Here is a 16,868-nt window from a genome sequence, read left to right on the forward strand (position 1 = left end):
ATGCTTCTTTCAATAAAAATGATTTGAACGCAGTAATCCTTATAAATAAATTTTCTCTCCTTTTTTTAATAGAAAATTCTTAGAATTCAATTCAGAAAATATATATAATTTGAGCAAAAACTCCTTGTTATAAAAATGAACATCTAATGATACATAAATGAACACTTACGAATTCAAAAATGAACATATTATAAAAATTTGCAGGAAATTCATAAATGAAAAGGGGCGGGTCCGGCGGGAGCGGAGCACGCGCGGAGGGTAGGGAGTGCAGGTAGTGTTCCCTGCCGTGGGGTTTAGGTAAAAATTTGTAGGAGTGAAGTGTGCGTGCAGCTTAGCTAACAAGGTGGGTGACCCAAGCCCAACAAAATATTATATATTGACTGTAAAATGTTATTTATACACTCGTATGTAGTTACAATAGAGAACAAAATTATTATACAATGTAACACACAAAACATAAGGATCTATCCAAACATACAATTGATGCTGCGTAACATAAACAATCAGTGAAGAATGAAGACTTGCATGAATCATTTACCAAAAAAAAATGGTATATATTTACATAAACATTGGGCACATTATTATTGATTTCAACACTTTGGCAAGTCCGCAGGTGGCGGCGGTAAGGTTGTTTCCGGAGTGCCGCCATCGTCAACAATAAAAGCCATAGCTAAACCCCATGTTAGATGAACATCTAGATGGCAATGCAATATCCATACACCTACATTCAACCAAAATTCCATGTTAAGAACAACTTATAATGCCAACTATACGTGTAAAACACGAACAATTTTACTCAGTAACTGTGCAGTAAAATAAATTTTAATCAGTAAAAATAATTTCAGTTACCTGGATTGTTAGCTCGGAATCTAACTACGGCCCAACCACCAGTAGGCACAGCAATGGTATTCCTGATTTGCGGATTAACAAGATTGAACTTTTGACGGTCCACATTAGGATCATAATTACCAAACCCTTGAGCAAGTACTTGAAAATTAAAACAATGAATGTGCATAGGATGATTCTCAATACCCACCAAAGAAGTGTCCTGAAACACAATCTCAATCGTAGTGTTATACTTAACCCGCTTCACAGTCGTCGATTTCGTGGTCATCAACAAGTTCCGGTTCAGACTGTTGTTGGGGTTCGTATAATCGAATGGCACAAGAGGCGTGTCCGGTAACGTGGTATTGTACACACCCGTGACATTAGAGTAATGTGCCTCTAATATGGACATCTTTGTTGGTAACTGAAAAGAAAAGTTGCTGATACTAGCAGCAAAACTTTGATTGAAAAGGCCTAAACAACTTGTGTTTTTTCCACACGAAACTAAGCCTAGCCCAATTGCCATGAACATATGCTCGTCGACATCTAGTATCGTTGGCTCCCAGAATCGAGCAGAGGTAAGGCCGGTTAGATTTGAATAAAACCTATGAGCCGTAGGGGTGTCATCGAAGGCTGGTAATGCAGGCATTACCGGTGTTGAATGTGTGCTGTTAACATAGGTAAAAATTGCTGTTGTTGTTGTGTTATCGAATGGTACACCGGGTGCACTTGCATACGGTTTGGCTGCCGCGTAGTATGAGGAAATAGGCTGGTTGGCTGTCATGAGGACATCAACTGTTTGGCCTGGTCCGGTCACCACGACGTCTGTTTCATACGGGACGGTGTAAACAGCGTCGATTGCTACCACTGTGAAGTTGTGGTTTGCTACCTTGAAGAAGTGTTGGTTGTTGAGTGCAGCATTGATAATGCGGAGTAAGTAGGTTTTTCCTTGGACAACCTCAAATTTGGTGGTTTCTGATGATTATTAACATGAATGATGTTGAATTTTACTAGATTAGTGTTTCGAAATTGTAGAATTAAGTAATTGTAAAGTGTAGCAATAATGATCAAATATCAAAAACTCACGGTTTTTCGAGCAGGCGTAAAGCTCACCAGGTTGACCATTGATTGTGTAGGCATCGGATATATTAGGGGCTGCTCCGGTGGCCAAGCCTTGCTGTTCGACTTCGAGTACATTAGCATTCCACCACTCCCCTGTAACATATATGTTAAAAATTTGTAATTAGCTTTTGATCAACAATTCTATAATCTATAAATTACATTACATATTAGCAGTTAATCTCAAAAGAACAAAAATAATATATAGCTTTAAGATATAATTTCTGTTACCTCACCTCATTATACATATTGGTATGAATGTTCATACTCTGTAAATAGTTGAACATATTCTGTTTGCACTCTATCTACACGGTTTTCAATTATAAAGTTCAAATTTCTATCATAAAAAGGATTATTAAGTTAAATTTTTATATAAGCACCCTATATATCGGTTTTTACTTTTCACTCACCTAAATTTATTAGACCTTATTAGTACAATTTAATTGAAAATTTAACTTGGACAACCTTGATTAAGGACCTGTTCACTTCAGCTTAATTTCAGTTCAGTTCAGTTTAGCTCCAATCAGTTCAGTTCAGCTTCGAATTTCCTTCTCTCATAAAATATTCATTTCAGCTCAGTTCAGTTGAGTTCGGCTCCAATCAATTCAATTCAACTACTAATTTCCTTCTTTCATAAAATATTCATTTCAGCTCAGTTCAGTTTGCTCCAATCAATTCAGTTCAATTTAGTTCAATAAATGTGAACAAAACCTAAATATATCGTAGTATTTAGAATGGACATAAAGTATGTACTTCGTACTACATATTTCACACTATTTCCCTTTAATAATTAAACTCCAATACTTCAGTTTGCTTTAATTTACCATGAGGGCAATGAATACGTTGCGAAAATTCATATAAAACCTAATGAGCATCTTTGCAAAATTCATACAAACTCATTATCATTATCATACCGATGACAAAACATATCTTAAGGGCTATTATTAATTTATTATCATAGAGTATAGATTACTTGCATTGTTTTAATTAATATATCTCGTTGAAATTCGATCTATTTCTAGCGTTCCTATTTTAATTTGGACTTATTAATTTTTGAATTAGATAATTAGTTTCGTTAGTCCAAGACTCCAAGTAGCTAGGTATTAGTTTGAACATAACTTTCAACTTTCACGTCCAACTTATTACAAAAAAAATAAAATAAAAACTAAAACATTGTGCATAATGTGAAGAATTGAGTTACGTACTGGGATTGTTTTGGACCTCCCAAAACAAAATACTCCGTAAAAAGAGGGGAAAAATAAAGCAGGCTCACGTACTAAATTTTCTGGTCTATTTTTGCCAACCTTATAATCACATCAACATCAAATTTACTTGTTCAACTTTTCAACCTTGTTAGTATTTATTCCCATTTTTCTAAAAGTCTTTCCCTTAGGTTGTTTACTCGTAAAAGGATAATAAATTTTCTTTAGAAATCTATACTAGTTTATACAAAAATTAGCATTCACATGACATAATCGAGTATTTTAACCATGTACTTCTCTAATTCAAAGGGTTTTATTTGACGTTATTTAAGTTTGTACAAGACTTGAACCCCCGAAGTTGTATTCTATTTATTCATTATTGTACAAGACTTATTAGTTTGACAACTAAACTTTGGCATATTACACATATTCCTTTCAGAACAAAATTAAAATGTAATAAATGACAATAATTGTTATCAATATAATACTCGATCAGGACATTATTGTTATAATTAAGTTGTACATGAAAAATAATCCCGCATAAAGGGAGCATATATATAAGGTACGTACCAATGATGATAGGAAATTCTTTATGTGGTTTAGGAAAGGGGTATGATAGGCCGTTTCTTGGGTGTATAATGAATCCTCCATAAACGGTAGCTCGAAGCCATCTACTATGAGCATGCCACCAAAGTGTTCCCTCTTGTTCAGTTACGTTAAATTTGTATGTATAATTATGTCCTGGTTGAATCGGACATTGAGTTATGTATGATGGTCCATCCGCCCATGGAGTTAGCTTCTGAAACAAACCATGCCTGTACGTACAAGTTCTTCATTAGTAATATGTGACAACTTGATCATTGGAATAAATTAAAATGCTAAGGTTTAAGTCATACAATGTACAAGTATACAATAAAAAGTAAATTGATTTAAGTATTTAACTACCTATTACGAAAGCAGAATTTGAAAATTGTTAGGAATATAGGAAAATATATGAATGATAGTAGTATATTTTCTTATATTCCTAACAAAAATAAATTTAAAAATAACATTTACTGAGTAAAATCTTTCAATCTCAACATGATATACGAAGTATATGATTTGACTTGTATCTTTTTCTACATATGTACATCATTTGCTATCCTTTGAATATAAATTAAATGCTACCGAAACTAAGTTAAAGAAAAAATAATAATTAACGATATAATTAAAGAAAAATCATCTTATGATACAATCATGATTTTGACAGAGATGTAGTTGTTTTAATTTCTAATCATCTTAAATCGTTATTATTTTCTTTTGAAGAATAAGTCGTTAATATTTCGTTGAATGATATGATAAGTTGCATTGCTGTTGCTGTTATATACGATACGGAGTATATATTTTGTAATATTATTTGTTTCACAAATAGTTTAATTGTTGAGTAACTAATCTTACCTCTTTCTTTATTTCTTTTTTTTTATTACATTATTAAACAATAATGAAGATAATTTAATTGACAAGCTCATATACTTAATCCGTTTCTTTTTACTTGCAACACACATTTTAGGCACGCAGTTTTAGAAAATAACTAGTGAAGGTAAACAAGCGATTTTATCAATATAATTTAACACAACACATCACATGGTTTAGAGTAGAGTTAGGTATAATGTGTAAAAAAAAATTTGAATCATATGTTCACTTACAATATAAACTCGGCCTCAAAACGTGTGCCACAAAGATGTGTTGCAAGTAAATAAAAACGGAGAAAGTATATAATTTTTGAGATGACCAATGAATTGAAATAACAAATTTAAAAGCTGGCAGCTCACAATATACAGTATATGATTAGTAAGTTTAATTTAATTATTACCAATGGATTGAAATATTGTAGGGTGACTGATTGACAACGTGAACAATGACGGTGTCACCCTCTTGGACACAAATCAAAGGGCCTGGTAGACTTCCATTCACTGTTGTAATTACTCGTTTCTCACACAATATTTTCAGTGTCGCATTTTTCACCTACAAACACAATTTATATTATTCAAAAAAAAAAAAATTAATATTACTTTCTCTATTAAAAAGTACGATTGAAAGTTACACCTTACATTTTACCCGTTGAAGTATTAATGTGTCAACTAAATTCTAATAAAAGTAAATCAAGTTTCTATCTACATGTTTTTTTAAAAATTCAAAGCATAATTTAATCTAGAAGTGTGTGTATATTGACCCTATTAATACGTAATGAGTGAATGAATCATTTTAAAAGTGTAATGAAGATATGATACAATTTCAATTTATATTTTTTTTACTCGTTTCATAAAAGCTTTGTAATTCACTATTTAATTTTCCCAACTTAACTGTTTATGGTTACTTTCAACTAATTTTGATCAACTTATTAACTTATGTTTTTACTCAATTTATGACTAGTACTGCTCTTCTCCTCACTTGAAATATAAAAATTAATTCTTCCCATCAATTTGTATTTTTTTATTTTTTTATTTGGTTAATAAATTAAGAGTTGTTAGATCACTTACATTTTTCAATTCTAATCTTATTCTAATATTCAAATATATATACTTGTATATAATTTCTTAAGACCAAATCATAATCTTCCATATGTAACTATTTTATGGCATTACATACATCCATTTAAATTTATTGGTATCTCACAAATTTGGCATAGGTACTATCTTTGATCAACATTTTCTATTACGAAGTTTTTTTTTTTTTTTTAACAACGAACTAAGGAAAACATATATTACACTAGATGATTAAAAACATCTAAGAACATAGATTACGAAGTATTCAATAGATAGAGGGAGTATGTTTCCTTGAGAGAATAATTGAGAAGCATCTTCAATTTGTCTCTTTTGGCTCCATTATTATTTGTTTAAAAGGAAAACTTTTTACAAGAAAATGATGTGACATGGAAAATAATTTCAAGGTAAATGTAATTGTCAAAATACCTCTTTTTTTAAAAAAAAAAGTTAATAATATACTTGTATAATATTAAACATGATATTTCATAAGAAATATAATGATAATTTCAGCAATAGCATATTAGCATGACAAGGCAACTATAAAACTGCATGCATGGACTTGACTTCATTCCACCATATATGACCATCAACTGGTTAACTAGTTTAGAAAGAATTGTTTCTACTTTTTTTGTTATCGATTTTTAAATTTAATCATAATTAGTATAACTACATAAGTATGATTAATACGTTCACATACATATAATAGAATCCAACTCAGAGTATATACACCTTTAAAAATTTAAAACCAAAGATTGAAAACTAAAAAAAGAATACAGAACAGGATCTTATTGGTAAAAATAATGTTACATGTAGTTTACCATGAATAACTCATAATGGCAGTATTATACGACAGTAATTAATAGTAATGATATGAGTTTATCAATTAATAAAATTTAATTTGGGAGTGGACAATATTTTAACCAAATTAAGGATTATATGGCATCATGAAAGTCTTAGCTCTAGTTGTACATACAAAATTAAAGTGTGCATAGATTTTAAATTATATCCACCTTTATTTTACTAAGTAGACGTGTATAAAAGGCTAAAATTAGAAATATTAATAAACAGACTTTCAACAAACATCAACAACACCATCATACCAATCAACACCACCTATCGAAACGAGATTATACAAAGTGGCTAGTGAAGATTATGCTAATAGAGAAGAAAAATTACGTAAAATGAGTGTTCCACAACGCTTGCCGAAGCCAGTGATGATTCTAGTAGCACCAAAACCCAAGCAAGCAAGAACAATAAACGCATCATAATTGCAAGATTAATTAGTATCCTTAGATATAATTAATTATAACTATGATCAATAGTAAAATAAATATTTTAATGAAGAAGAGAACTCACTTGTAAGAGTTCTTTTTTTTTTTTTTAACAAAAATTATAGTGGATAATAAGAAGCTATATGAAGGTAGTATATATAGAGAAATATAGATAGCATGCAGCGTAAAATGATAAACGCCAAGAAATGTATACGTAGGGTTTGAGTTGACCTTAATTTTTTTATTAAGGTTACGTGATCAGAAAGTTTTTATGTTTAATGAAAGAGGCAAAGAATAATATTTATCATTAGTGACTTGGTTCATGTCAGAATCTCTTAATTAATTAATTTTAATTAATTAAATAATTATTTGATATTCTCCAAAGGTTGGCCAATTTTTAACGTGTATTATTTCTCCTAGAAACCTAGCTAAATTTTTTTATTTTTTTTGAAATATAGAAACTTAGCTATATGATTGTTGCCTTTCAAACTTTTTTTGTTCTAAATTTGAGTGTATTTTAATTTGACTAGTTTTTGCTAGTTTTATGTTTATTTCTATAACACTTGTAAGCTTTTAAGAATAATTTAACTTGACTAGTTTTTGCTAGTTTTATGTTTATTTCTATAACACTTGTAAGCTTTTAAGTATAATATCCCGTGTTCTTCACCTTAAATAATAATATCAGTAAAAATATTGTTAAATTTCGAGACAATATGAAATGTGTTTGGGCAACCCAAACAAGGAGGAGGAGAGTTTGGTCCACATACAAGGCTTAGGAATTTCCATACTGATACCAATTGGCAATAGTAGGGGGTACTCAATACTCATCTACCTTATAACGTGAAATATCTCTCCTATTTCTCCAATGTGGGACACTCACAAGTAAGCTACAATGGGTTTGAACAAATATTTTAATTAAATTTAGTATAAACAAAAAAAATGTAAAAATAGTTTAATTAAGTAAAACATATATAATTATTGTTCAATAAAAATAACTTGACTAGTTTAATTTAGTAAAAAAGTAATAATTGTTCAATAAAAAAAATTAACTAATAGAAAATCAGTAATTTTACAGAAAAAAATATAATAGAAAATCTGTAAAGATAAGTTTTAATAAGAAAATAATTTTAGTTTAGTTAAATTAATTAAGTTCAGCAAAACTAATTTTAGTTCAGTAAAAATACTTTTACTTCATGCAATAAAAATAATAAGTTGAGGAGAGCAACAGGGCCTATAACTAGATGAGATTATGATAATTGAGTTTATGTTAAAACCTTCACTTATTATTTAATTTGAATGTTATCTTACCTACTCGTACATTGCATGTTGAATTTGATATACTAAGGGTATGTTCTCATAGATTGAACTCAGCTCAACTGAACTGAAATGAACTGAATTGAACTGAACTGAATTAAGCTGAACTGAACTGAACTGAATATTTTATAAGAGAAGAAAATTAGGAGCTGAACTGAACTGAATTGAATATTTTATAAGAGAAGGAAATTAGGAGCTGAACTGAACTAAACTAAACTAGAACTGAACTGAGCTGAGTTGAGCTGAACTGAACTAAACTAAACAGAAAATAAACGTATGAGAACAGGCCTTAATTTCCCTCTCTCATAAAATATTTAGTTCAGTTCTATTCAGTTCAGTCAATCAGAACAGGCCCTAACCCTGTTAAGTATTATTAGTTGCAGTTTTTGGTTATTATTTGTGAGACATAAAATATTCAAAAGTTACAACTAATACTTAGCGGAGGTGCTGATGTAAAAAAAAAAGGAAAATTTATTATAAAAAACCATTTATAACAACTTTTTTGTTGGAAAAAAACCTTATAAAAAAAATTTTGGCACGCAAAAACCACATTGTAAAATATTTTTAGCTAGATTGTAAAATATTTTTGTTGAAGACAAACTGAGATCTCTAATCACTCAATTAATCTCTAATTTTCCCTTAATTATTCAAATTGTCCGTAATTCTCATAATCAATTTAATAATTAAGTTAATGTATAAATAAAAACCAAAAACCACTCCTCACCACCACTAGGCACCTGAGCCACCCTCTCCTTCTCCCCCTCCCATGGAAGCAACCCCCTCTCCGTTCCCATCCCCAGCCTCCGCCTAGAACCCCCCACCCCCGCCGACCAACCTCCACCGGTGAATCGACCCCCTCCTTCGTTGTGACTACCCTCATAAACAACAACCCAAAAAATCCACCCAATATAGTGGCCACCATCACCGCCGCAATCAACAACGACCCATTTAAGGAATAGGGATTCGTTATCTAGGATTCTCGACATTCATTAATTAGAATTGCTTAAAGCTCTTCCAAAATTGAGATTCAAAGGGTCCGAAGTTCGTGCGATTTGTTTTGATAACTTGCCGGTGAAATTTGCGATTTGTTTGTGCGATTTCTTTTGGAAGATGAAACTTCCAGGTGAACCGGGGTAGGGGCAATATCAGTGCCGACGCGAGGTAGGGGAAGGGGGAGATAGACGACCGGTGGTAGGGGGCGGCGCCGCTTGCGGCCGCCGTGGTTGCTGCATGGGAGGGAGTGGCTGAGGTCGGGGTAGGGTGTTTTATTTTTTTTAATTAATATAAATAATTAATTGAGAGTTAAAGGCTAATTAGGGAAAATTAAAGGATAATTAGGGTAATTAGAGTTTTTGGTTGTCTTCAACAACAAAAATTTACAATCTGGTTTCTCCATGCCAAAATACATTTATAAGGTTTTTCCAACAAAAAGGTTGTTATAAATGATTTTTCTGGACAAAATATCATTTATAAATAAAAAAAAAAAAAAAAAAAAAAAAAAAAAAAAAAAAAAAAAACCTTAACAGAGGTAGTAAAATTGTTGTGATGATGACATTATAAATAAATAATTTTTTGTAAAAGGAATGTACACATAAGTTAGGAAAGTCTCTCTCAAGACTAACCCCTAACATCAAATTTTATTGGGAAAATTGGCCACAATGACGCCACCTGGCCTATTGACAATGTAATGTGCGTAGAATAGCACCACATATTCGTTAAATACTCTATAGCACAACCTATTGTCTTGGATGCATGAAATAACGTTATTGACTGATAGGTTGTCGTACACCTGTCAAAAATAAATTCCTAACAAAACCAACTAACAATGTAGTAGGGTAAGTAGGGTCGAATCCACAGGGAGATGGTATTCAATCTAACCTCTAAGAAATTGGAGAAACTAAACTATGTCACGAAATTGGGATAGGAAAGTAGTCTAAATTAAAATAGGAATAAAACAATTGATAAAAAGACCTAGGGTTGCGGTTCACCATGCTTATAGTTCTAAATCTATCAAATATCAATAACAATTCAATCAATCAATTATCTAGAGCAATTGCTAAGCCTACGGTCGGGTCTTAACTCTCTCAATTCAACAAATGTAGTTCGGTCGCTAACATAATCAGAATTGCTAATTGTAGGTAAGCCTCTAAAAGTAAGATCTTTCAATTCAAACTCTTATTAACAAAAATTAATCAAATAATTGATCAGGTTGCAAGATTAACAATAAAACACTATCAATTAGAGAAATTAATAATCAAAATATTAAAAAAAATCAATCAAGATTCATAATATAAACATGGATTCCCAAACCCTAAAAATAAACTACTCAAACATGGAAGAAATAATTAAAACTAGCTTAGATCTAAGGAATAAAACATAATTATAAATAAGAGATATAAAAAAAATACCTCAATGAATTGAAATAAGGTTATTTTAGATTTTAACACCTGCTAAAAACCCGAAAATGGTTTTTAACACCTCCAAAAAAAAAAATTTGATTTTAACACCACCCAAATTTCAAAAAAATTGGGTATTACCACCACGTAACTGATTCCGTTTACAAATCCGTTAATTAGGGCCATATAGACACGTGTCGCTTTGTTATTGGCCAAAAAATAAAAATAAAATAATAAAAAATTAAAAAATAAAAAATTTTAAAAAAAAAATTTAAAAAAATTAAAAAAACCTAAAACTACCCCAGCCACCCCAGCCCCACCCACCGCGCCACCACCGGCATCCCCAAACCCACCCCCTGCCGGTGTCCGGCGTCCCAGAGAATCGCCCGGCGCCGGCGACTCCACCCCCACCACCCTTTCCTCCACCTACGCACCCCACCCCTTCCCTTTCCCCATTTTCATTTCCCGACCCACCACCCCGAAACCACCCTAAATGCCCCTCCCCCGGAAAACGCCCCTCCTCCCCTTCCTCCTCCCCCGGAAACGCCCTCCCTCTTCTTTCCCCCTCCCTTAATCGATTCCCTACCACCCCAAACGAAACCCTAAAACCCGTTTAGGGTGGTTTCGGGGTTGTGGTCGGGAACAAAAATGGGGAAAGGGAAGGGTTGGGGTGCGTAGGTGGAGGAAAGGGTGGTGGGGGTGGGGTCACCGGCGCCGGGCGATTCATTGGGATGCCGGACGCCAGAAGGGGGTGGGTTTGGGGACGCCGGTGGTGGCGCGGTGGGTGGGGCTGGGGTAGTTTTAGGTTTTTAATTTTTTTTTTTAATTTTTTAAAATTTTTTTTAAACAAATAAAATAGTGACACGTGCCACTGTGGACCACATTTAACGGAATTTTTTAACGGAAACCGTTAAGTGGTGGTAATACCAATTTTTTGAAAATTTGTATGGTGTTAATACCCATTTCTTTTTTTGGAGGTGTTAAAAACCATTTTCGTGTTTTTAGCAGGTGTTAAAATCTAAAAAACCTTGAAATAATAAACCCAAGAATCATCCATGGAAGAATCCATGGAGATGCCATGAGAAACTAGGGTTCAAGAGAAAACTCAAAAGAACGTAAAATAACAAAAAGCATAAAAAGGTATGAGGGAAAAATAATATCCCTTAGAGTATTTATAAACTTCCTAAATTCTAATCTAAAAATAAATAAAGAAAAGAAATAAGAAAATACAAATTACACAAGTTGTAGTACTATTATTGGATAATAAAGGATGACGTGGCATGAAGACAAAGTACGATGTGGGACGACGAAGCTACTCGAGGCTTCAAGGGCTGCTCGACCAGACTTGCGGGCGCAGGCCTAGCCGCGGTCTGGCAGTAGCATCAGGTGGCCTCGAGTGGGCACGGCGGGGCAGAGGCGCAGCCAGCCTAGCTCGGATTGAAACAACCATAACTTCTGTTCTAGGAGGCTTCTCAGGGCATGTGGCCTATAATTGGAAAGATCTTCAAGTCTAGTTTCCAACGCAATTTGAATCGCTGCAATCCGATATGTAGAAATCAAGTTATGATCAAAAGAGTGGATAAAGGTCAGTTTTGCCACTTTGTAAAATATCGTTTAACTTCATTTATAATTCAAATTCATTTCCGAAAAGTGCATAACAACCTTTGTGGATGCTATATTCATTCATCATGCATATAAATCTCAAAATCAACATCCAAGAATGTGGGATCTTTGATTTATAAACTCAATTAATCAACTTCCATCCAAATATCATCCGAATCAACTCCAAACACTTCGAAAGCGTCCAAATGACTATAAAATCACCTGAAACATTAAGACAAACACAAACGGAGCATAATAGAGCACAAAACAAACAACTTATGCATTTGCGTCCTAAAAAGCAACAAAAAGACCTAAAAAGCAACAATAAACTTAGCATAAACGTGCTTATAAAACCTATATAAATGTGATTCATCATTGACATCGAAGGTCGAAGAATCCAACGGAAAACTAAAAATTTGCTCTTTTCTTTATTTATTTTTTGTTAAAGTTTTACCGATAGGAAGTCTTTTTAACCAGTGAAAAGGAAAGCAAAGAAGGAGTAAAATGAGATGAGTTAAAATTGTAGTGTAGTATTGCATCGTCAATATGGCTTATATAGCCAAGAGTCCTACATATATTGTCATACAAGTTCACAAGTCTTTGGACTTATATGAACATTGTAAAATCAAATCAAATAATTGACATTCACATTATCTTCTAACACCCCCCCCCCTTGAATGCCCATACCTATACATAAAAAGGTATTTGTTGCCTCATTAAAAACCTCGCTAGGTAAAACCCTATGGGATAAAAGCCATAGCTAGGGAAAAAGAGTGCAACGATATTGTACTATATGCTTTGGTATACTGCCTCGTTAAAAACCTTGTCAGGAAATACCCAGTGGGATAAAAACCTGATTGAATTGAAGGGGAAAAAAATTGTAGTACATATAATACTCCCCCTTATTTCAGCATAGTTCACGAATATGTCGCATTCCGATTTTGTGAACTAACTGCTCAAATTTCTTCGAAGGAAGTGATTTGGTGAACAGGCCGGCAAGATTGTCACAAGACTGAATTTGCTGGATATTTATTTCCTCATCCTTTTGCAAATCATGTGTAAAGAATAGTTTTGGGGCAATATGTTTTGTTTTATCTCCCTTAAAATATCCTTCAGTTACTTAAGCAATGCATGTTGTATTGTCTTCAAATATGATGGTTGGTATTCTGTTATTGCGTTCATTCCATACTCCTTTTGGATATTACTGATCATCGACCTCATCCATACACATTCTTGTCCTGCCTCATAGAGAGCTATCAACTCTACATGATTCTATGATGTCGCGGTGAATGTCTGCTTTGTTGATTTTCATGATATTGCAGTGCCGCCATAAGTGCACACATATCCATTTTGTGACTTGGCATTTTGAGGATCTGATAAGTAACCAGCATCTGCATACCTGAGAGCAACATCTTGTTTTGGTTGGTAATATAAACCAAGGTCTTGTGTCCCTTGTAGGTACCGGAGTAAGTGTCAAACTCCCTTCCAATGCCTATGTGTTGGTACATTGATGTGCCTGGCTAACAAGTTCACATAGAAAGCTATGTCGGGTCTAGTGTTATTAGCTAAGTACATTAAGGCTCCAATTTCACTTAAGTATGGTACTTTTGGACCCATAATATTTTTTTCTTCTCAAGGTCTGAATGGATCATTTTTCATATTCAAAGAACGAACAACCATTGGGAAGTTGGTTGGAGTTACTTTGTCCATGAAGAATATTTTCAAAACTCTTTCTGTATAGTTTGATTGATGGACAAAAGTACCATGCCTCAAGTGCTCAATTTGCAGTCCAAGGTAAAATTTAGTTTTCCCAAGGTCTTTCATCTCAAATTCTTTCATCAAGTATTTTGCAGTTTTCTCAAGTTCATTTGGGGTTCTGATGATATTTAAATCATCAACATAAACTGCAATGATAGAGAATCTTGATTGTGATCGCTTTATGAAAGCACAGGGACTAACTTGGTTGTTCTTGAATCCTTCTCTCATAAGGTATTCACTCAGACGATTATACCACATCCTTCCAGATTGTTTCAATCCATAAAGTGACCTTTTTAGTTTTATGGAAAGCAATTATCTAGGCTTGTGGTTTTCTGGTAATTTTATTCCTTCGGGGACTTTCATGTAAATGTCTGTATCGAGTGACCCATACAAATACGCAGTCACTACATCCATTAATCGCATTTGTAGTCGTTTTGTGACTGTCAAACTTACCAGAATTCTTAATGTAGTTGCATCAACCACTGGAGAATATATTCCTTCATAATCAATCCCTGGAATTTTAGAAAATCCTTGGGCTACAAGTCTTTCCTTGTACCTAATTGTCTCATTTTTCTCATTACGTTTCCTCACAAATACACATTTGTATCCAACGGGTTTTACACCCGCTGGTGTAAGGGTTATTTTTCCGAAAACTTCTTATTTTTCAAGTAACTTTAACCCATCCAGCATTGCCTCCTTCCACTTTGGCCAATCACTCCTACGTCGACATTCTTCTGCTGTTCTTGGTTCAACATCATTTTCATCAGACACAATGTCAATTGCGATGGAATTTGCAAATATTTCATCTACGATAACATCTTTCTGTTCCAAGTATGGATCCAAGGGTTCTTTTGGGTAAGCTGGGTCCCGTCAACAACCTACACACGGAAGCACACGTAAACTGCCCTCGGGGGTGGCTCGAGGAACCCCCCTCCGAAGCTTAAGTCAGAGAGTGTTTAGAGAGAGAAAGTGTACTTAGAGGGATATAGAAAGTGTAATAATTTGAGTGTCTAACCTCCTTTCCGTTGTACTTTACCCTCTATTTATAGGCGTATTATCTCCTTCGCGGAGAGTTTAGCCTGGTCAGCCCTGCGGGCTGACTCTACCGGGCTGATGAGCCCTTCTTTAGTTGCTTACTCGGCGATGAGTGCGCACCCTGGGGGCTGAGCGATAGTTCAGCGGGAGCTACCCTATACAACTAGCCCCTCAAGAGGTGGTATGAGGTCACTCATGCCGACTCTTTGCCTGTAAGAATGTTCTTCTCAACTGAGCCCAGCTGAAAGGAATAGCTCAGCAGGAGCTATCCCCTACAACTAGCTCCTCAAGAGATGGCGTGAGGCTCTTTTCATGCCAGATGTTTTGAGCGTGTGGCCTTATCAGCCTTAACTCAACGGGTCGTCTGACTGAAATAACCTGCACACCCCTAGCCCCTCAAGCCTCTAGGGTGTTGATGCGCCCTGGAGGCTTAGGAGGTTAGGAAATGTTGTTGATGAGTCTGCTGCCCTATCGCGTGTATGGTGACCTTTTCTCCAGGCTTGAGAAGTGAAGAGCTCGCAGAGAGGAATTTTGATCACTCCCGCCGAAGTCTGAGAAATGACGAGGTTGCAAAGAGGATTTTCGATCACTCCCGCTGAAGTCTGAGAAATGACGAGCTTGCAGAGAGGATTTTCAATCACTCCCGCTGAAGTCTGAGAAATGACGAGCTTGTAGAGAGGATTTTCGATCACTCCCGCTGAAGTCTGAGAAATGACGAGCTTGCAGAGAGGATTTTCGATCACTCCCTCTGAAGTGCTCTCTTCTTAGATGGGTTTAAGGAATTTTTTTTTTTTTTTTGGGCGGGGATCACATTTGCATGAATGGGACACGTGTTGGCAATCCAGGCTATCAGTTTGATTTTACTGAAGTGACATGGCGGTTTGGCTTTGCCTTTAGTCTAACTGCCCATTTACTCCGTATTAATTTCACTGTCCCCCTCTTTAACTTATTTCTTTTCACGCCTCCAATTTTTCATCTTCCCTCTTCATTATTTCGGCATTTTAAATTTTTGCTCTTTGCTCTTCCTATGTCAAGTGTCCTTGATCCTCCATTGTTGTGGTAAGTTCCTGCTTCTTCATCTTTGTTTTTGCTTTAATATTCGCTTTACTTGCTTTTTTCTCCTTTGATTCTTTCTCTTTTGCTGACTTCTTCCTTCTTTGTTCTTCTTAATTGCAGACTTGAATTTTCGTTTTGCTTGGGCTTTTGTCTCCGCCATTGTTGTTGTACTCTGTTGCATCTGCAACTTCTTTTTTCCTAAAGGTACTTACTTTATACCTTTTGTTGTTTGTATTTACCCAATTTTGCTTCTTTTTGCTTTTTCTTTGCAAGATTGTGCCTTTTGATTCTTTCCAATTGTGGTTGTTCCCATTTTTTCTCTTTTATTGTTGTATTCGCATTCTTGGCTTTTTCCTACTTATTCCTTCATTGCCTCTAAACTGATTCGTTGATTTTCTCGTGCCCCATTGCTTTTTCTTTCCTTTGCGGGCCTGCATTCCTTTGTAGATTTCATAATGTCTGACGCCTCTGATAGTCAGAATATGAGTGAGCCTCAAACGGCCACGGGGTCGGATTCCTCCTCTTCCCGATCTTCTCCTTCAGGTGAGCGCCTTGCGCACGCTTCTTCTTTTTCTCCTACTCCTTTTGCAAACTGTTTTGCCTTCCAACCTTTCTCCCACTGCGAGCGGGATGGGTACTGCTGCGACCTCTGCTGCTGCGTCTGGGTCAGGCAGTAGTCGTCCCGCTGAGGGTAGTGCATTTCACCCTTTCCGGCATAGACCCCGTCCTGATTTCTTTGATCCTTACTATGAGCGGGTACTTACG

General features: G+C 34.7%; 1 protein-coding gene across 1 annotated transcript; it reads right to left on the reverse strand.

Annotated features, from left to right (window-relative positions):
• Positions 1-336: 336 nt before the first annotated feature.
• On the reverse strand, positions 337-7,066 carry LOC110703897 (laccase-7). The gene is made up of 6 exons (XM_021881691.1): positions 6,848-7,066; positions 4,999-5,150; positions 3,717-3,961; positions 1,912-2,040; positions 850-1,800; positions 337-721 (listed from the first exon to the last, which is right to left on the reverse strand). Exons 1-6 carry the CDS (start codon positions 6,935-6,937, stop codon positions 591-593), a joined length of 1,698 nt encoding a protein of 565 aa, XP_021737383.1. The 5' UTR covers positions 6,938-7,066; the 3' UTR covers positions 337-590.
• Between the last annotated feature and the right edge of the window lie 9,802 nt (positions 7,067-16,868).

Source organism: Chenopodium quinoa, unplaced genomic scaffold, assembly GCF_001683475.1.
Source record: "Chenopodium quinoa cultivar QQ74 unplaced genomic scaffold, ASM168347v1, whole genome shotgun sequence".
Taxonomy (NCBI): Eukaryota; Viridiplantae; Streptophyta; class Magnoliopsida; order Caryophyllales; family Amaranthaceae; genus Chenopodium; species Chenopodium quinoa.